Genomic DNA, 21,151 nt, shown 5'->3' with positions numbered 1-21,151 from the left:
TGAGTGCTCAGAGCTTATAGAGCTGTTGTGGGAACATGGAAGATAATGCTGAGAGCAGTGCACGTGATGGAGGCTTGGCTTGGGAGGTTTCAGAGGGAAGTCTGAGAGTCCTTAAAGACTTCATCGGGGCCATTTAATATTTTGAGTTAAGAATCCATGGTTCTAGTCAGCTGAAGCTGAAGAATTGGCCTTGGCTAAGAAATCAGAACCACAAAAAAAAAAAAAAAAATTAAAAAAAGAAAGAAATCAGAACGACTAAAGTAAAAGCTTTGCTTTCCTAGGACAATTGATTACGGTTGGCTAGAGCTAAGAAATTAGGAGTTATAAGGAAGAGACCAGCACTACTAAGGATCATGTACCTCAGAGTCCTCTTCTCAGGGTCAGCACACAGAAGCTGTGGTCTAGAGAGCGGAGGCTCCTGGGGCAGCCATACTTGGCAATGTGTAAGAGTTACCCAAATGCTCCTGGTTTTGAACGCATGAAGGGGTCATAGGGAATAGCTAAGGCTTGGGACTTCGGAGAGGTCAGGGTGAGGCCTTTGGTAAAAGGGTGGCCTCAGTTGTAGTAGACACCCCAGTATTGAAGGGGTTCACGGAAAGAAGTTGAGGCTAGGCATCATGTAATAGGGGTCAGAGTCCCTGAAGAGAGCCCTGTAATAGAGTACAGCCCAGTTTCAGCAGAAGACGCCAATATTTTGGAGATATCAGTGTCTTGGGACAACTAGCCAGGACAGCGGCAGCTGTGGAGTGCAGGAGCCTGAGCCCAGCAGGCATCTCTGCGTACCAGGGGGAGCTGTTTCGGGGCCTAAAGAGCCCACAGGATCCTGAGTGGCTCAAGCACTGAACCTCTGATCCTGCTGAATTTTGGTTTTGTTTTGATTATAACTGTGCCTTGGTTCTTCCCTCTAGGGATACTAAAATATTTAACTTGTGTTTTGATTTTAAAGGAACTCAGTTAAGAGATTTTGGAATTTTAGAGAGATTTTGGATATTTCAAAGATACTCAGCTTTTATAAGATGTTTGAATTCTTAAAGACTGTGGAGCCTTTAAAAGTTGCAACATTTTAATTTGCAATATTAGTATTAATATAGCATCTTGGGGATAACAAGAAAGGAAAAGTTATGGCTTAATAAGTGATGTGCTTGTGTATCAAGTTGACAAGGGGTCAATTGTGCTGGCCAGTTCTTATGTAAACTGACATAAGGTAATGTCTTCTTGGAAGAAGGGATCTTAATTGAGAAAATACCTCCATAGGATTGGCCTGTAGGTGAGTGTAGGACATTCTCTCGACTAATGGTTGATGTGGGGAGACCCAGCTCACTATGGACAGTGTCATCTCTGGACAGGTGACCCTGGGGAAGAGGGCATGGTTGAGCCAGCCCTGAAGGTGAGAGCATGGAAGAGCTGGCCCTGCCATAGAGTGGAGAGCTGGCAGGAGAGGGGGGCCCTACACCTTGACTAAACAACACAGTAGAACTGGCCCTGGTGGATGGGATGTGAGTAAGTCCACCTGAGGAAGTGAGGGCAAGAGTGAGGGCCCTGCCCCTCAAACCAGATGCAGCACTTGGGATAGTGGCCCCTGCACCTCGACTAGACAGCACAGTGGTGCTGACTCTGGAAGTGAAGGTGTGGATAAGCTAGCCCCAAGGGCATGGGAGCAGGAGAGATGACCCTGCCTCCTGCCAAGGACAGCACTGGGTGGCCTAGGTGGAGCAGTGCTGGAGAACTTGCCCTAGTGGTACAGATAAGGGAGAGCTGGAGGGTTGAGCAGCTTAGCTACCACCCAGGCCCAGATCCAGGGCTTTAAGTTGGCCCACTCCAACATCTACATTCTCTATGAACAGTTGGGGCTTGTGAAAGGGCTGGTTCTGCTGACTCAAAGCTGCAGGATCTCTGTAACACAGGGCAACAGCAGGAAACCAGGAGAAGTCCTGATGAGGACCCAATATTGGTGGTGTCATAGAAGCCAGAGACTTTCAACCTGATCAATGACTTACTGCAGTAAACATTTGTAAGTCAAGTTGTATGGACAGAGGGGTATATTGTAGCACATACTGTGACCCCCTACAGCTTCCACAGCGAGATATTTTCTATGCTTTGTTTTATTGTTTTATTTGCCTGGTTTTTATTTTTGGGGGGAGGTTGGGCAGATACAAGGGGATCAGGAGATGAGTGGGACTGAGGTACACAATGTGAAACTCACAAAGAATAAGAAGAAAAGAAAGAAAGAGGGCAGGAAGGGAGGAAGGGAGGGAAGGAGAGAGGTGGAGAAGTAAGCAAGCAAGCAAGCGAGCAAGCTGGCTGAGCAAACCAGGAGGAGCACGTCATTAAGAAGCGTTTCTCCAGGGTCTCTGTCAGTTCCTGCCTCTAGGTTCCTGTCTTGAGTTCTTGCCCTGACTTCCCTCAGTGTTGGAGTGTGACCTGAGAGGGGCAAGATAAAATTAACCCTTTCTTTCTCAAGTGGTTTTTGGTTATGGTTCTTTATCATAGTAATGGAAAACCTAAAACAAGGATATATTTAAAAGACTCTGCCACATTGTCTCCAGGAAGATCTGACCACCACACATGTCAGTCACACAGTGCTGCTCTTGTCTCAGCATCCTCAGCAAGGGGTTCATTGGAAACCGTCCCTGACAACAAGATTCCTGATTTTCAAGTTCATTGGAAAAGACCATTTAAAAGAACAGCCTAACCATGACATCAAAAATAGCTCATAAAATAGAACAGCTATAATGATTGTGTAAAACTATCATATATGCTTTTTTTCAATGAAAGCGAAGACTAAAGAATTTCAAAATAGCTATTCATATATTTTAGAACTAAAGGTTAAATCTCCACCCCAAACCAAGCACAAATAAAAGTTTAAATGGATTAAGATGGAGATCCAAACACACACCCCAAGAATGGCAGCACTCTAACTGACCTCTAACCACTTCTCAAGTGTGGGCAGGGTGGAGGAGGGCTGTGTGTTCTGAAGTGAATCATACAACCTAAAAGCAAGAAAACAAATGACTGACAGATATGATTGATACAAAATCCAAAATTTCTATTTCTTTCTTTTTAAAGAAGGCAAGAGACAAAGGCTTTATTTTAATGATTGATACACGTGAGGCCACAGCCGGGCCACTATGTACAGACATGATGGAAGCTTCATTTCTTGTCTCTTCCTCCTTGGATAGGGTCTTGAGGTGCTCCACCAGGTGCTTGCATGCTTCCTTGGTCTTAGCCCTGCTTTCCCCCCCCCAAGACAGGGTTTCTCTGTGTAGCCTTGACTGTCCTGAACTCACTTTGTAGACCAGGCTGGCCTTGAACTCACAGAGATCCGCCTGCCTCTGCCTCCCAAGTGCTGGGATTGAAGGCGTGCACCACCACGCCTGGCTAGCCAGCCAGGGGCTTCTTGCCGGCCTTGTCTGCGTTCAGCTGGTGTTATGTGCTCCATGAGAATCCACTTGTTTTTGAACATATTGCCTCTGACTTTCAGGCACAGGCTGTGGTACATACGGTGGTCAGTCTTCTTAGATTCTCCGTATCTCCTCAAGAGCAGGCACAGGATCCTTGTCCTTCTCATTCAGGTCACCTTCTCAGCCATGCGGCCATTGGCAGTACCTTTCTGCTTCCCTACGCCCACATGCCTACCCTTCTGTCAAGCCAAGGTGTTTTTCCGGCCAGGAATGGACAGTCACAGGCTTCAGGAGGACCAGTCCATCTTTTAATCAGCTTCCTGATTTGCTGATGGGAGTTGGCATTGGTGATTTCTTTGGTCTCACTGGGGTCCCACCAGACCTTCTTTTTTCACCAGCAGAGGACACTAGAGGCAAGCCTCTTCTGTAGGCTGAGCATACTCATGGCTGTGGATGCAGCAGCCAAAGGAAAGGAAAGCCAGAATCCAAACTTTCTGTACGACAAAGACAGTATAAAGAGCTAACTCAAAGTCTAGGAGATGTTTGCAATATATGTAAAAGGCATAGAATAAATGTCCATAATGTACAAATTATGAGAAAAGCTAAGTAGTCAGAGGAGAAAGTAGGGGAAAAAACATGTGAGGAAATTCATTTAAAAAGAGAAATGGGGCTGAAGAGATGGCTCAGGGGTTAAGAGCACTTGCTGTTCTTGCAGAGGACTTGGGTTTAGTCTACAGGACCCATATCTGGCAGCTTACAGATGTCTGCAACTAAAGTTCCAGGAGATCTGATGCCCTCTTCTGATATCCATGGCCAATGCATACTCAAGTACAGAAGTCCACATTCACACACCAACTTTTATATAAAATTGTTAAAACTTAAAATATTTAAGGGGAGGCAAGAAGCATAAAAAGATATTCAATTCTAGTGATAACTAGAATGAATCAAAGTTAAACAGAAATATTTTTATATTACTGAATACACTCCTATATTGTTTGTATTTTTTAAACTGTAAATTAATAATTTATAATTTTATGAATTTAAGTGGTACCAATTAGTGCCATAGTTCATTAATATAAATTAATTAAGTTAAACCAGCTACTATTTCTTTAATTCAAATATTTAACTTTTTTGAAATGAACAACTTTTAAATTTCCTCCTTGCAATCTGAGTTTATAATAATTAACTATATTCACCATGCTGGGAAATAGGAAAAAGCTGCTCTTTCTGCCTCAGACTTTACAGCCTTTGGCAATCACTTCCTCCCTCTCTCACAGTCTCCTTAGCACCATCCTGCTCAGTCTCTGTGAGCTCAGCCTGCTGTATCCACAGGTGAATGATGCCTTTTCTACGCCCGCTTTGCTCTGCCCAACATGATCTCCAGCCCAACCATGTTGTCACGTGACAGGATTCATGTGTAATGTGAGTGTAACCTATCACATGTGTATGTTCCATTTCATGGGAGCTGCAGGCATCTCTTAAACTGACTTGAAATCTCTTGAGCAAATCCTCAGAAGTGAGACTGTATCAGACACTAACTTAGTTTTGATAGAACGTCCATGGTTTTCCTCAGTGCTTAGTCACATTCCTGCAGATAACCCTTATCAATGCTTACTCTTTTTATCTTGATAACAGCCATCCTGACAGGGACTAGCCATATCTCACTGGCTTTGAATTTGCATTTCACTAACACATAGGACTGCAGCACCTTCTCCTGTTAGCTATTTGTATTTCTTCTTCTGTGACTGCCCACTTGGGTCCCTGGTACAGATTTTTTAACGCTTGGGTTTTCGTTTTCCTTGCTTTTTCCTTACTTAAGCTCCCCCTCATACATTTTGGGCATCATCCCTATCTGGTACACAGCTTCTCAATGCTCTTCTCCCACCTGAAGGCCATCTCCACACTGGTAACGCTAAATGCTCTCCTCCACCTGAAGTTCATCTCCACACTGGTAACTAAACGCTCTCCTCCACCTGAAGGCCATCTCCACACTGGTAACTAAACACTCTCCTCCACCTGAAGGCCATCTCCACACTGGTAACGCTAAATGCTCTCCTCCACCTGAAGTTCATCTCCACACTGGTAACTAAACATTCTCCTCCACCTGAAGGCCATCTCCACACTGGTAACTGTTTACTTTGACTTTTCAGCTCCATGTAGTTTCACTTACCCCCTTTTGCTTTTCTTCTATTCATTTTGGGGATTAAGGAAAAAAAACTCATAACAACATCATCTAAATGGGTTTCTAGTTTCTCTGCCTGTGCACTGCTACCCTGAGATGTTCTCTCTATTGGTTTTATAGTCTCTGATCTTCGGTCAAAGTCCTTAATTTCTCTCCGGTTGCTTTGTGTGGATGTGACGTGGGTTCACTTTCATTCTTATGCATGTGGATACCCAGTTTTCCCAACCCACTTACTGAAGACTCTTCACATTCCATATAATGTGTAAATGAAGGTCAACCAGAGTCTACTGGCCACGGAAGTGTTATCAGACCTTCCTTATGCTGTATTCCCCTTCATCTCCCAAACATGTTAAAAATAATGACACAGAAATCCCAGCACTCAGGGAGGCAGAGGAAGGCAAATCTCTGAGTTTAAAGCCAACCCAGTCTACAAAGCAAGTCCAGGATAGCAAAGGCTACATAGAGAAACCCTGTCTTGAAAAACAAAACCAAAAAACCACCACCAACAACAATGACAAGCCACAGAAATAAAGGAAAGAGTAATCTGATGATCGCTTAAGTCTTCTCCTATCATGAAACCCAGGGTATAGAGCGATGGTCGACTGAGCCTGCAGCAATAAGTAAGAGCACTCCTTTCCCTACTGCATACACTGGGCACACATGGCTTCCTCTCCAGGTTCTTCATTCCTACTAGTAAATGTGTTCCTTTTCCTCCCTCCTCCTCTTGCCTGCATGACAGCTTTATGCATCTGGAATCTACTCCTGCATCCACAGCATGCACCCTTCAGGATGCAGTGTAAGCTTTAATACATGATGGTAACAGTCCTCCTCGTTCATTCACTTTTCTTTTCTTACTTCAGTGTCTGACCTAACAACTTTTTAACTTCATGTAAAACCTTAGCTTAGTGGACCATGAGCTTTTTCAGCAATAGCATCTACAATCTATGGCAGTTTCCCTTGCTTTGCTGTAACCCACCTACCTCATGCTCTCACCACTAGATGTGGCAAATGCTTTGATTTATGACTTTCTTTCATTCTGTGGCATATAACCACTTCCACATAGAAATATGTTCTAGGGCACAAAGTGACCCAGTGGGAACAGTTCTGCCTGAAAAGTGAGTAACATGCTGAGCACTGACGATTGTGTGTGTGTGTGTGTGTGTGTGTGTGTGTGTGTGTGTGTGTGTGTGTGTGTGTGTGTTTAGCCTGGTCCGTGTCCTACAGCAGGGGCTCTTCTACACCACCCCCTCAGCCTAGGCTTGGGCTCCTGTTCCCTTCCGTCTTCCTATTCCACCTGCTGACACCTCCCAACACACAACTCACTTCACTGTGCTGTTGCCTCTTTAAGTCATCCTCCTCTATTAGCACACACGATCCTCCCAAGAGAAACTGCACCCGTGTCTCCTCACCCCAGTGCCTAAGGCACACTTGGCAGACTCTTAATAAATGTCTGCTTACTGCCACTGGTTTACAGTGGCTCAAGCAGTTAAGTTTCACTGACAGAACGAGCCCTCATATCTAGTTTGAGCAACTGGTCTGGGAAGGAAGAGGCCCTGGTCCACCACAGTGGAAACTCACTGGCGGCATCCTCGGAAATCATCTGCAGGGAAGCCTGCAGGGGCCCCTGCCAAGCCTGGAGCAGCTCCTAGTCACTCTCATCTTCAAATACTAATGTACGCCCCCAAGCCCAAATGTGTGTTTCTGTGGCAGAGGACACATTTCTCTAAACCAAGCTATGAAGCATACAAGTTATGATACATCATAGTTTAATGGGTGCAAAGATCCTTTGTGGCCTGATTTCCAACTGCTTGCTTTTCCATAAATTTACAACATTTCCAACATTCTGTTACAATCCCCAAGTACCTTCAAGTCAGAGTCACAGCCAGAGCCCACCTACTCCTCGGAGGGCAATACGTGTTACCCACTTTTGTTGCTAGATAAACCAGCATGTTTGTTATGCTCCATAATGTGCTCAGTTCAAGATCCAACTCAAAACTCCGTTCTTCACAAAGCACTATCTTAGCAGCAATATGGTGAGGGCTCCCTCACATCACAACTAAACACCTAACCTTTCCCACAGTCTGTCTGCTGGTCTCCAAGCTGTGAATTCCCAGCCTCGTCAAGGTGCCTACCAAGCAGCTTTGAGTAAGATGGTAAACTTCTTGTAGAAGCCTTACAGCTCTCAAACTCCCTTTACCAGCCTGACTTCTGGTTCTGCCAACAGAAGAAGCTGGTGATAGACTGAAGGGTGGGAGGGGGGGTTCGGTTCTCTTGGTGATGCTGAGAGCAGCAGAGGTAGGAGCAGGCCTAGGCTTTTGGTTTACTGGGGCAACTGCTAACTAGGAACCACAACAGCAAGCCACTGGTCTCCCTGTGGGCAGACACACAGGGGCCACTGGACTCCCTGGCCCTGTGTGGGCAGACACACAGGGGTCACTGGTCTCCCTGGCCCTGTGTGGGCAGACACACAGGTACCACTGGTCTGAAGATGATGGGATCTCCTTCCCACGATTTAAATGGTTTAAAGAAGCCTGGATTCTGAACCTGGCCCCAAGCTCTAGTTAGCATGTCTCATGGAGCACCAAGAGCATGAAGGGCGAGGAAGGCGGGGACACATGACAGCATGCACTTTCCAAAACACAGAGATTGGGATAGGGGAGACCAGATTCGTGGAATGCTGAATAGTGCCCTAACACTGTTCCCCCAGGGCTTCTAAGAGCTAGCCTATTTATCTAGAAGGCTCATAAGAGAAAGATATTTAAAAAATAAAAAAGAAATGCAAATGGCCCTTAAGGATATAAAAAGAAGCTCAATTTCTCTCATAAGAGAACTACAGTTAAACTGCCGTGAGGTCTATCTCTTACCTAAACTAGTGAAGCCCCGCCAGTGTGACAGCACACACCACTGGCACAGCTGTGGGAGAGCAGTCCACTGTAAAATGCCAGTGAAGGTCTGCACAAACTATTTTCTCCATAAAGGTGAGCTTGAACGTATTTAGCAAAACTCCATCCATATTCCCCCCTGGACTGTGAAAGCCCTCTTGCAGGAATCTGTCCCAAAAATAGAAAAAGATTAAGGTAATCAGTACCATTTGTAGGAACAAGACTGAAAACTACACAAAGGGGTCATCAACAGAGAACTCACTAAACAGACTTGGTTCATCCACAGAGTACATGGAGCTATAAAATAGATGAACAGTGTGTTTCTACTTCTTAGCTCTAGCATAAGCCTTAAGTACTATTAACTGAAGCGCCCAGAAAAAAGCAGCACGCATACTAAAGATTCTATGAGGCGGACTAGCTGATCAGAACTTCCTACTTATGGAGAGTTAAAGTGTAGATCCAGAGCAACATTTACCCTGGGCAATGTCTGTTTCCTTTATAGTCACTCATTGCCTGTCTCCGTGTCTAGCCTAACATCCTGCCGACTACCAGGTGAAACTTCTGGAATGTATTAGCATTCAGTAGCTTTCACCAACACCAAGGCTAAGCACACCATCAGACAGCATCTGAAGTCTACAGCAGCACCGTCCCCGCTTTGCTGTGACCCACCTCCACTGCTCAGGGTATCTGGCAACACTATGACTTTTTGTCCAGTGGCTGTAAGACATCCATGTAACCATGTCCATGTTGGAACATTTCACTAGGGGCACAGTCAGTCACATCAGGCTCAGAACAAACTGTCTTACTGGATTATCCACACTCACGCGAAATGTCACCTTGCCCTTTGCCCCACCTGTCTGTGATGCTTCTTTCAGTGCATGCTGTAAGTTCTTTCTGGGGTTCAGACTCCTTGGTTCAGGCCATGGTCTGCTGGTTCAGTCTATTGTTGGCTTCCCTCTTATTATGTTCAGAGCATTTGGTCAAAGCTCTCGATCACTAGCATTCAGCCCTTTATGCAACCTGACTTCCCTTAGTTTAGAAATTCTAGGGCTGCCTGAACATACAGACTCCGACAGGGTGAAGGAGACGGGCGAGACTCCTCAGGGCATGTGATGACTTCACTGAAAGCTTATGACAACATATCCATTGCTTTCAACTCCAAAGCACGGTATGCGGCCATAGGCTGTCTACGAAGACTCACATGGAGGGACTGTGTGAGCCCCTCATCTTTTTGTGACTATACAGGGTAAATCTGAGGCACTGTGAGAGGGCCACCCTTGAAGCTAATATTCTCATTAGCGTAGCATGCATCTGATCGAAAACATATACCCTACACCAGCTATTATACAAAGTGGCAATTGGGGGGGGGGGGCAGGGAGAGACACTAACGTGGGAGACTGAAACTCGAGGAGAGAAAAAGTGTTTGGTAGTCCAGCTAGTCTTATGTGTGACAGTTCTGGAAATCCAACCTACAAGTAGTGTTTATTGGTGAACAACTGATATTTATTTTTTAAATGGACATTAAAAGTCTTAGGATTCTCTGGGATTTGCTAACGAGTTTCCATAGCCTTACTCATCAACAAAGCAGGTTTTTCTGACTTTTATTTAAAATGTCCATTTTTAAGGGCATACCCTGCTCTACCAATTAGCTCATAAACTGGAAAAATATTATGCTAGGTCTGTACAACAGGCTTTATTCCACTGGGTCTCTTAGATGAAATGGTCTCCTTGTCTTTGAAGAGTTTACTCTGGCTCTGGTTTAATGCAGCTGTGTGGCTGTGCTGTTTGTCTACCTGCGCTCAGGGCGGCGTCAAGTTTACATGCTGATCTAGGCATCACTTCTGTCTACTGCTCTGTTAGTCATGTTAGCAGGCTAGATTATCTAATACTAGATATTCTTAGTGGAAAACACAATTTAGAGGGTCTTACTTAAGACCCACAACTACAACAAGAAGTTTTATAAATCTTAATTTACTCTCCTTTTATAAACTTGGATCATCCCTTCTATTTATATCTTTAAGTATGCTTTGACTTTTGATATGGAGTTTATATCACATTCTGCTTTAATGCTTATATCAATCACCTTGGTCTATCAGTGTGATGTTTCTGATAACTACCTGTAGACAAATGTCATGTGATGTTTTCAGGATAAAATTCCTGCCAAGAAAGGATGTAATTAAGTCAGCACTCATGTAAGCATACTCAATATTCCTCCCAGTTCATACTGCTACAGGAAGTCCAAGTATCCCCTCATCTAGCTAAGGCGGCCCCAGATGCTGGGCTTGGCTACCTGTCCCCAGATGCTATGAGAGGTGTAAATAATGCTGCAGGGCAGTGGAAGAGGATGACACCAATGTCGCTGCACTGGGGAAGCGACTACAAGGACCAAGCAAGCCCAAGTGCATTTTTAGGGTGTTGATATGAATAGAAGCCAGAAGTGGTGGTGCAGGCCTTTAATCCCAGCACTTGTGAGGTAAGGGCAGAGGGACTTCTCTGAGTTTCAGGCCAGCCTGGCCTACCTAGTGAGTCCTAGGACAGCCAGGGCTACCTAGTAAGATGCTATCTCAAAAGAAAGAAAGAGAAGGAAGGAAGGAAGGAAGGAAAGAAAAGAAAAAAGAGAAAGAGAAAGGAAGGAAGAATAAAATGTAAATAGAATTAAACAATAACAAAAATCATCAGGTGTAAGAGTAATATAATTAAACAATCCTGGTCAAGATTTCTAATTTATTTTATGTTTATGCACATGTATGTGAGAATGTGCTCATGAACCACAGAGCAATTGTGGAGGTCAGAGGACACGTTGTAGGAGTCAGTTCTTTCCTTCCACCCTGTGGGTCCTGGGGTAGAATTCAAACGATCAAGCTTTACTTGCTGAGTCATCTTGCTGTCCCAAAGATGTAGTATTTAGGGGGAGGGGGGCGCAGGGGTGTGTGTGTGGGAGGGCTTTTGGGGGGTGGGGACAGAGGCAGGATCTCCTTCTGCAGCTCTGGCTGGCCGCATGGAGATTCACCTACCTTTGCCTCCTGAGGACTTAAAGTCCTTTACTGTCTGAGGGGACAGACAAGCTACTCTCATAAGGAGGATTAGTTGTCTGGGGTGGCTTTTGTTCTTGAAATCCACAGTGACTGAAGATTTAGGACAGTCACTTACCTCTGTGCCTTCAGCTTTGAAGAGGGGATGAAGCGGGGCAGATGAGTGGACCCTCTGAGGGATCAACATGCTGACACACAGTAGGTAGGAATCTGACCCCAGAGAAGGAGGAGACACTGAGAGAAGGCCGAGATTTCAGACTTTTACCCTGGCAGCTGTGCTGTGTGGGCCCAAAGGAGATGTCAACATTCTGTGGCAAGGGATAGTTCTGAGTGCCTGTAAATCTTTATCAAGTTTGCTGGTAGCAGAAAACAGAAATTTCACTAGGACTCTTAATGTTTTCTGGCTACGTTTCAGATGCAGCTTCCTGGGTTTCACTTATAAAAATTTATTAAGAAAAAATAAGACCAAAAGGAACTATTAAGCACAAGAATGAGATATAAAAATTATAGTCATAGATAGATAGATAGATAGACAGACAGACAGACAGACAGACAGACAGACAGACAGAGGGGTTAAAGGGAAGGAAAAATAGTGCTTTTATGTGAGAAAGGATTTTATCTACTAAAACAAGACTTTTGTCCAAAAGTAGAAGGTGTTTCAAAAGCAGAAAAGGTGAAGCTAAAATTAGAAGGCTAGCATATATTGTAAGATTTGTGAGAGATAAAATGTAGAGAGAATGTGTGAATGATTAAGTTCACTATAATTAAAAGTTATTAAAAATTTGTTGCAATGCAAAAATTAAATGCAATGATATAAAAGTAAGATTTGACTTTCTGCTCACAACAGCACACTCTGCATCAGCAAAACAGCAACCAAAAGGCTGAGAGAACAAGGATCCTGCAATGTGTCTCTTATGGCTACAGCCCAGGGTGTAAGTGAGTCGCACGTAAGCAAGCCTGCACGCTTCCCCACTGGGTTTTCAAGGTTCCTCCTATAAGAAAGGCAGTACCTTAGCAGTAAGAAAAATTCTGTTAGAGGAAATTATTTCTACTTGGTGTATTCCTGCTAATGCATGCAGTGACTGTGCTACTTATTTTAATAGACAAATATTAAAGTATACTTGTAAATTATGGCCTGTGTGCACTGCCACGCTGGATTTTTTTTTTTTTTTTTTGTCATGCTGGATTAAATCAACAAAGGGCACTAAAAAAAGTGACTGTCAAAACTGACTAAAGCTTTTGACTCTTATCAAAGACACACCCATTAATTCCACTAAATCTAAGTGCTTGCTTGCTCTCTCATTCTTCCTCCCTTGAAAACATCAATTATCTCCTACTAAAAAAATTACTAAGCATCCAACGAAGATAGACAAAAGTACCATATGATCTATGCTGTCTGCTATAGGGAGACGTAACACACTACTACAAATTTCACAAAATGATAACTGAGCCAACAAGACAGTGTACACAGGTAGTTCAAGCCCTTGAGAGGAGGAGGCAGGCAGGAGGATCCAGAGTTCAAGTTCATTTTTATCCACAATGTAAGTTCTAAGGCAGTCCCAGATCCTTTAGACAGTGTTTCAAACAAAAAAAATAAAAATAAGGTAAAATAAAAGGCACAAAAATACAAACAAAAAAGTAAAAACTATTACTGAGTCTTTCTATAGGGAGCTCCCAAGATATGAATAACAGCTAAAACCAAGTGCTCTCCTCAGTCAGAAAAAATATCACATCCAATACCCACCACTCCCTTCCCTCTTCAGACTCAACAGAAAGGACTTGTAACTACCTGGCTGTCTTAGCTACCCCTTTATGGCTGTGATAAGATACCTTAGACCAAGGCACCTTATAAAAGAGTTTCTTGGTGCTCATGATCCAAAAGGGTTAGTCTATGGTCATCAGGAGCCATGGCCTCAGGCAGGCAGGCAGGCTGCTAGAGCAGTGGCAGAAAGCTATGTCCTGATGCACAAGCACGAGGCAGGAGAGTGCTAACTGGGAATGGGGTGGGCTTTTGGATCTTCAAAGCCTACCTCCACTGGCACACCTCCTCCGACAAAGAGGCGCATCCTAATCCTTCCCAAACAGTTCCAAAAACTGGGGGCCAAACATTTCAATATAGGAGTCAATGGACCCATTCTCACCCAAAGTGAGACTGCTTGCTACAAAACTTGAGTTTGACTCTTTTATTTCTACCAACAGGCCAACTTCTCTGAGAACCCTTCTGCAGGGACTTCGGCTCCCACTCTGGCTACAGCTGAGTGCTCTGAGTAACTGCACTCAAGCTTGTGCAAGGGCTGCCGATGGCCTAGCAGGTAAGAGCATGTGCAGCCAGTTGTGGACACTGGATTTCAGGTCTTAGTAGTTGCATTACAAGACAGGCATGTAAATGCCTGCGCCCCCTGTTCTGCGGATCTAACGCCCTCTTCAGGCCTCTGTGACACCCACATGTATGAATATGCTCAATCAGACAAGCATATAAATAAATAGATCTTAGAAACTCCTTTGACATCATTTCTACAAACCTTGTCTCTTTTGCACTGTATCCCTTAAATCTTTTTACAGTGAGGTGTTTTTTTTTTAATTGTATAAGCTACTTGTAATTTTTATTGGTATGGTTTTTAAAACTATAAAAAACCAATGCTGATATTTTTTACTGTGAAACTACAATGAGGATGATATCATGGTCTCTTATTAATCATGTTTTTGCTATGACCATTTGCTTATCGCTAAGACTTTCTACTTTATTAAAGCTATAACATTATATTAGAAAGTTAAAACTTTTCACTATCTTTACCAAAAAATTCCTCAGTGCTAATGTAATACTGAGGGGAGGGGGTTGATTTTAGATTGGATTTAATTTGAAATCTTCTAACATAATTCCATTTTTCAGGTACTGGCCTCTATGGGCACCAGGTACACATGTAGTGCACAGACATACATGCAGACAAAATATCCATACATATAAAAATAATAATAATCTGGTGGGGAGGAAGTTGTAGATGGCTAAAACTAAGTTGGCTGTGAGTTGGCAGGGGCTACAGTCTTCGAGCGGGTGACTGTGTGATATTCAGAGAAGTGAGGGTAAATGCTGGGCCTGGCTATGGCTATGGAAACTGAGCCCTTGGCAAAGGCATAAAAGATGACAAGGCGGAGCATGAAGAAAGGCCATGTTTGGGAGGTCGGGAACTTGTGAGACAGTAGCTGCTTCTGCTCTAATTACTCCTTCCATGCCTCACTGGTCAGCATGTTAGGATTTCCTGCAACTCTTCCTAACACGGAGGTGATGTCACCACAGACCCACTCTGCCAGCAGAGAACGCATCACAGCAAGATCCGCAAGCAGTCAGCAAGTGAGACAGGGCTGTGGCTGCAGCAGTGGCAAAGGGGTGGAGTGATCCACTAGGGACATTCCCAGGGATTAGGAACTGTTCACAGCGGAAGCCTTCCCACTAAGCCATGCAGGTGCTGCAGCATGCTGAGGGACACTCGTCAGAAGTGGGGGAGGGGCAGGCATGATGCCAAATACCTATAATCCCAGCACTTGAGAGATAGAGACAGGGGATTATGGGTTTGAGGGTCTACAAAACCAAACACAGCAGAAACAACTCCCTCCCCTCAGTGAAACAAAACAAAACAAACAAAAACAAAAAGGGAAGAGACTCTCTGGTGGACAGAGACTACATGCTGAGTCAATACCGGCACCTTTGTTGTACGTCGCTTCCTACCATCATTACATGTTTTACCATTAAAATCTGACTTAAAAGAACACAAATGTTTTTAAGTCATTTTAAGGCCTGGAGAAGAATAGTTAGAAGACCCCGAACAGCTAAAGGAAGACTGAGAACCGAGAAAGAATCCATGAACCCACAGCTACAGGAGGTGCTGACGCTCTTTTAGCCACTCTCAGTGATTTTAGTGTTTTCCTATTTCTCTCCGGCCATGGCAACCTGAGGTCTAGTGAGCCGTCTCTAGGAGGTTTCATCTAAGAGATTCACCTCTAGGCACATCTGATCCCCTGGGCCCCAACAGTGTCCACTCTTTCTTGGGCGGTGCCAGTAGGATGGCTGGTGAAGGCTGAGGGCTGCTAAACCGTAATCAACATGGAAATCTGTCCATTACTCCATCAAAGAGCCAATAAACTAAGCAACGCTGCATGTCAGACCCAGGGTAATGAGATCCCTGCCTCCTTTACACCACCACCACCTCCCTCTCTGCTGGTCCAGGCAGCTCCAAGCTATGATGATGACCCCAGGAGGGCCGGAGTGGATCCCACCACTGTAGGTCGCCTGCTGCTATGTGCATATATACACAGTGCCCACTCACACTGCTGCTATTCGGCTGAGGGACAATGACAGGCATGGGTCTGCGGTGCTCTATGCAGTCACACTTGTAAACCTCATAGAAAAGGGCTTGAAGCGTTTGACCAGACACGGAAACAACTTCTTGCATTTTCAATCTTCTTCCATCACCTGACACGCCTAAGACTATTATAGCCTCAGACAAAGCTGACTGGATCAGCTTCGACTAAACCCAGAACACATGCTTCACCACAACTGATACCAAGTTTTGTTCTTTTTAATGGCCTCTCTACCAAATGGGCCTGTTTCTTAGGTAATTAGAGTATCAACAAACTTACTCTTCCTCCAGTATGAAGGGGCCTGATTTACATCGGTGCAACATGTGTAAAATGCAATCCCTGGAGCTGACATGAAGCTACCCGGGTTGTGAGTCTGCAGGCTTTGGTTCCTCAGATCTTCCTACGCAAGGCTTTTCCCGACTGCACACAGTGAGGTGGCCATAGAGCTACACACCACACAGAATTAGAAGACAAATGACACCACACAGTGCTTCAAATTTGTTAATTTTCAAATTACTTGAAAGTCACACAAAAAAAAACCAGCACTGTTATTCAATTTTTAAAGTTACATCAGTGGTAAAGTGAAAAATAAAAAATTATTTGGGTTGAGTTCTAAAAGCATTCTTCTCTTGGAAAACTTTCAGGTCTTGATACTTCTGTAAGTTATGAGGGAAACACAGCAGGTGTGGGGAATTTTAGGCCCCTACCATTCAAACGTCATTGTAAGTTGACCTCCTCTTTCTTGTTACTGTCATGCCATGCTTAGATGTGTCCCAACACGGGCGAGAAAACAGAGTTCTCTTTCAAGGGCACAGAGCTCTATTTTAGGTAAGGCTAGGCAAAAGCATAGCTCAACATACAGTGAGTTATTTTTCAAAGGAAGCTACAGTGAAAATACAGAGTGAAGGATCCCACAGGAGGGCAGGAAATACCCAAGGGCATGGGGAAAAGGCACTCTCCATACTGCCAAGGCCCAGGCCAGGGATGGACTGAACACAATGGGCCACATAATGTGTGACACAAGAGAAAACAAGCAAACAAGCCCAGAACTAGAAACACCCATGGGACACACCAGCCAGGCTGCTCCTGCCGCTCTACAGGAGCTCAGCATTCCAGTCTTACTCAACGTATAGACTGGAACTTTCTTAAGGGTAATTTGGCTAAGCAGAGTAAATCCAGACTGGCATATCTATGAAAACATTCCCATAGCTACACAGCTGTTCATCTTTCATCAAAGCCAACATGCCTTCATAGGCTTGGGAATTACAGCCATTGATCAGTATCAGGGAGACCGCCCCCCAAGCCTCACCTACCAGCAAATACAGAGAACCTTCTCTGCTATCAAGAGCATTTCTACTCTGCAGATCTGAGCAACTCCCCAAATGCTTCCGATTCTTAGCTACAGCACAATATTCATATTTGTTTCCTTTAAGTCTACTTAGCTTACTATTTTGAATTCTTCTACAAATAAAGGCTATTCTCTCTGCCACTCAGCCACACAGTGTTCAAAAATGAGCTAAAGTTCCTAATCAGAGCTGATGAAGAGAAAGTATTAGAGTAAGAAAATACCTGAAGGCAAAGTATCTAAGTATATATGCAAAAACGCTATTGCGGTACTTACCTATCAGGCCCTTCTCCAGGGTGAAGGTTTTGTTTGTAAACATACATTCAAAAGCCACAATGTGGAAGATCTTGTTCACTGTGTTATGAGTCCCAACTATTCGAATATACCTGAGGGTGAAAAGAAAGCACAGCTGTTGGAGGGAGCTCTGCATAGCCGGGGTAGGCACACTGTCCCAGACTCAGAGTAAAAGGGGCTTTGAAAATCTCAAGCCAACCTCCTGGGCCAGCTCAGGGCCATGCCATTTCACAGGGAACTAAGCAAAACTCAGATATGACGTTCCTAGAGATCAACCAGGTACCATTTAGTTCAAGTCCTGTATGTCAGAACAAATATAAATCCATGAGACATTTACCCTGGAGAATAACAACCAGCTTCTACCTGCTGCATGTCTAGGAGTCTATCTGGGTACATGTGTAAAACTACAGGAAAAATCAAATGCTTTCAGCTCCAAGAGCTTCCATCCATTGCAGCAAATGCATGAAATCAATACTGCTTCCCCGTCCACACACATAAACCACTGAAAACCACTGTGAATAGCTTTTGTTTCAGCACTGCTCCCAAGTCCCAGCTACGAAGTTAAGCCTATACTTATGTCAGCCCCCTAGCTCACTGCTGGGGAGCCTGCTCTGTAGAGAGGACCCAGCCCGCTCTGCAGCCTCCCTCAGGCCCCACGGCTCTGCCATCTGCACATGGGCAGGTCTGGAGTGCCTTGGCCTGTTCACTCTGTCCATTTCCCTAGAGACTTCCTCTCCAACAAACAAGCATTAAACCTTCCAGTGACTTGCTCCCTTAGCTCTAAAAGGGCGGATAGTTCACAGGTTAATGAAGACACAAACTCAGTCTTCTTAGTGTCACACAATTGTAAAGGGAATGTGCCCTGCACTATCCTACTATAATTCAAAGGAAGAACCATAAAAAATAACTAGATTAACTAAGAACACTCCTGCAAATTATGAACTATGCACTCTGAGGGACAGGGGCAAATGAGAGAACAGATTTCAACTAGGAAGTGGCAGGCTGGGCAAGATTTCACTAAAACCCTCCCTCTGCATGTAGAACAATCTTCGATTTAGATGATAGAATTTTACTTCTGAGTTAATTGCTGTTCACTAATTCCATAATTTCGTAACATTTCTCACCACTCCAAATTAACTGTGCAATGGAAAAAGACTATTTGAAGCCGTCACATGAAGAGGGCTGTAGGTAGGGGCTTTCGCACCATGGCCTATCTTCTTCCGTTTCTTCCAGCCTGAGCCCCACGGCATTCCCTGTGCACTTCATTTAGCCATCTGCTCCTTGACACAAGCCCATCTCTTTCTCATCTTCATAATCCACATTAATGGGTCTCCTGGACTAGTCATTCAGTGTGCTTGGACTTACTGCAGGGTGACACCCTTCTTCCCTTGCTGAGACCTGGCGACTGCTCCTCCTGCCTCCAGGCTCAAGGAAGGTTTCCTTGATTTCTGCAGCCTCAATGTAGACAAAGAGGGCTGAGATGATCAGGTTTTCTTTTGGTTTTGGTTTTGCCAGGGGGTCCATTTAAATTCAGTTATTAGTGGTCTGGGGAGAAGAGACTGTGTTGTCATTTACTGTTGCCAGCCACAGTCTCCTTGGTGCTTTCTGGAAGGGAAGGGGTGTGCCAAACCTGGCATCCTGGCCTGAATCTAATTTTGGCCATTTCCTGTAACCACAGGAACTCAACCAGCATAGCACTTTCAACCAACCGCATTTGGCCAAGGCCTCCTGGGTGCTGCTTTCTGCAACCTTAGAGGGGCAGTTTGGTGGAATCTGATCATATTCTGTGCTCAAGGTCAAGTTACCATAGAAGAATGAGCTCCCCTCCTGTGTAGGGTAAGAGTGCGAGCCAGGAGTGACTAACTGGGCCTTTCCCCTTGGCAGTGCCTAAGCTGAACAGGTCCTGCCTTTCCATTTTAAACAAGAAACAAAGCTTTCAAGTTTACATTACAGTCATTTTGCAAAGTTTACCCTGGAGTAAGTGGCAAAAATAGACAAAATTATGCAAGTTTTCCTTCCCTCGCCCCATAGTTATGAACAACTGAAGATAGATAGTTCTAGTAGACTACATTTTGCAACTTTAATGACAATGTTTGTGACAATAAACAAAATAATAGATAAGATTAGAAGAACACAGAGAACTGTCTCCAGGTCAAAACCCCATATACATGAAGACAGTGTCATCTCCGGCCATAATCCTGAGGTCAAATGAGCTGTTCGTTACTGCACATCACTGGCTACGACATACCCATAAGCCCTGCCACCCCAGCTCCTCTTGCTTTCTGAGGCTGAACAATTACAGCATAACTTACAGCAGTGCTCAGTGCCCTCACCCAAGCCCACACTTGAACAAACAGCACAGCAGAAGACAGCAGCCAGGCTCCTCCTCTCTCTTGCACTGGAGAACCAGACTAGAAACAGCACATGAGCCGGGCAGTGGTGACGCACGCCTTTAATCCTAGCACTCTGGAGGCAGAGGCAGGAGGATGGCTGTAAGTTCAAAGCCAGCCTGGTCTACAGAGTCCAGGACAGCCAAGGCTACAGAGAGAAACCCTGCCTTGAAAAACAAGAAAGAAAGAAAGAAAGAAAGAAAGAAAGAAAGAAAGAAAGCAAGCAAGCCAGCCTAACCCCCGGCCAGACTTGGAAGACTGCTGACAGCCTAGAGCCCTACACTAAGAATCCAGGTGCCTGTCTGTCTTGGGGATCCTTAAGCAACAGCTGAGGAGGCACACAAGTACATGTCTCCCCCCCCCCCCATCAGGCTCATTTCCTTCCCAGAGCTCAGAGTGGAGTACCCCAAGGCAAATGAGCTGTAACCGAAAACCCAAAAGAAAGGTTTGGGATGGAGTGCATTTTTAAAAAACTTTCTTTGAAAAGCAAAACAAAATGATTCTAACATTTAGGCAAGAGAAGTGGCTATCACTCTTCTGCACAAGAACTCTTGGAGAGCAAACAGGTAAAGCTTCAGATTTGCTCTTTTCCCTGCAGCACAGTCTCTGTGGCGTGGCGTCACAGATGTCACCTGGTAACAAGGGCAGGGGCAGGGCGGCCTCATCAGTGTGCAGTGAGGAGCAGCACTAGAAACTGCAGCGCTACGCTTTGTTCTCTCAGAGGTCCTCAACACAGCAGCTCAGTCTGAAGATAATTAAAACTTAAACGGTGCTTCGGAAGGCAGAAAGGTAGCAGGCTGGCCGGCGCTGGGGAAGCTAACCGCCATCCACTCGAGGCCCAGGGAACTGGCCTATTTCTGACACTTTCCTGCTTTCTTTGTGTTCACTGTCTTCAAGTGGCTGACAGAGCCTGGGCCTTGGACACCGTTCAGAACAAGATGTTTCAGTAACGAAGTTCTTCAGAGCTGAGAGACTATGGTGAAAGGGAGGCTGTCTTCTTTAATAAGAAAGTTAATTTTCAGGACAGCCTACTAAAACTAGACAGCACTCGAGCATTTTACAACAACGTGGGCTCCAAAGCAAGCCCACCATGTGATTAAGTAAGTCACTTGAGAGAAAAAGAAATGTTTAAAAAATTTTGAACCTTTGTTCCTCCTCTATTAAGAAAAGTCAACAATACACCCCCATGTCATAGGTTTTAAAAGCCAAACCCCATTGCCCAGGATACCACCCTGTAATTTGTTGGCCAGGTAACCCCAGAGGCTACCA

The 21,151-nt window shown here is 44.6% G+C and overlaps 1 protein-coding gene and 1 pseudogene across 2 annotated transcripts in view; both read right to left on the bottom strand.

Moving 5' to 3' along the window:
- The window catches only part of BTBD9 (BTB domain containing 9), a 357,812-nt gene that overhangs the window by 106,258 nt on the left and 230,403 nt on the right, over positions 1-21,151 (bottom strand). Inside the window, exon 7 of the mRNA XM_084754013.1 lies at positions 17,475-17,584. Within this exon, the coding sequence (XP_084610139.1) occupies positions 17,475-17,584 (110 nt within the window). The remainder of the gene's footprint in view (positions 1-17,474; positions 17,585-21,151) is intronic.
- On the bottom strand, positions 3,220-3,846 carry LOC311580572 (large ribosomal subunit protein eL19-like; annotated as a pseudogene). Its single transcript has one exon. The product of its transcript is annotated as a large ribosomal subunit protein eL19-like (transcript).

The sequence above is a fragment of the Acomys minous genome (assembly GCF_964271855.1).
Source record: "Acomys minous genome assembly, chromosome: 13".
Taxonomy (NCBI): domain Eukaryota; kingdom Metazoa; phylum Chordata; class Mammalia; order Rodentia; family Muridae; genus Acomys; species Acomys minous.
This window is presented reverse-complemented; position numbering and strand designations above follow the sequence as displayed.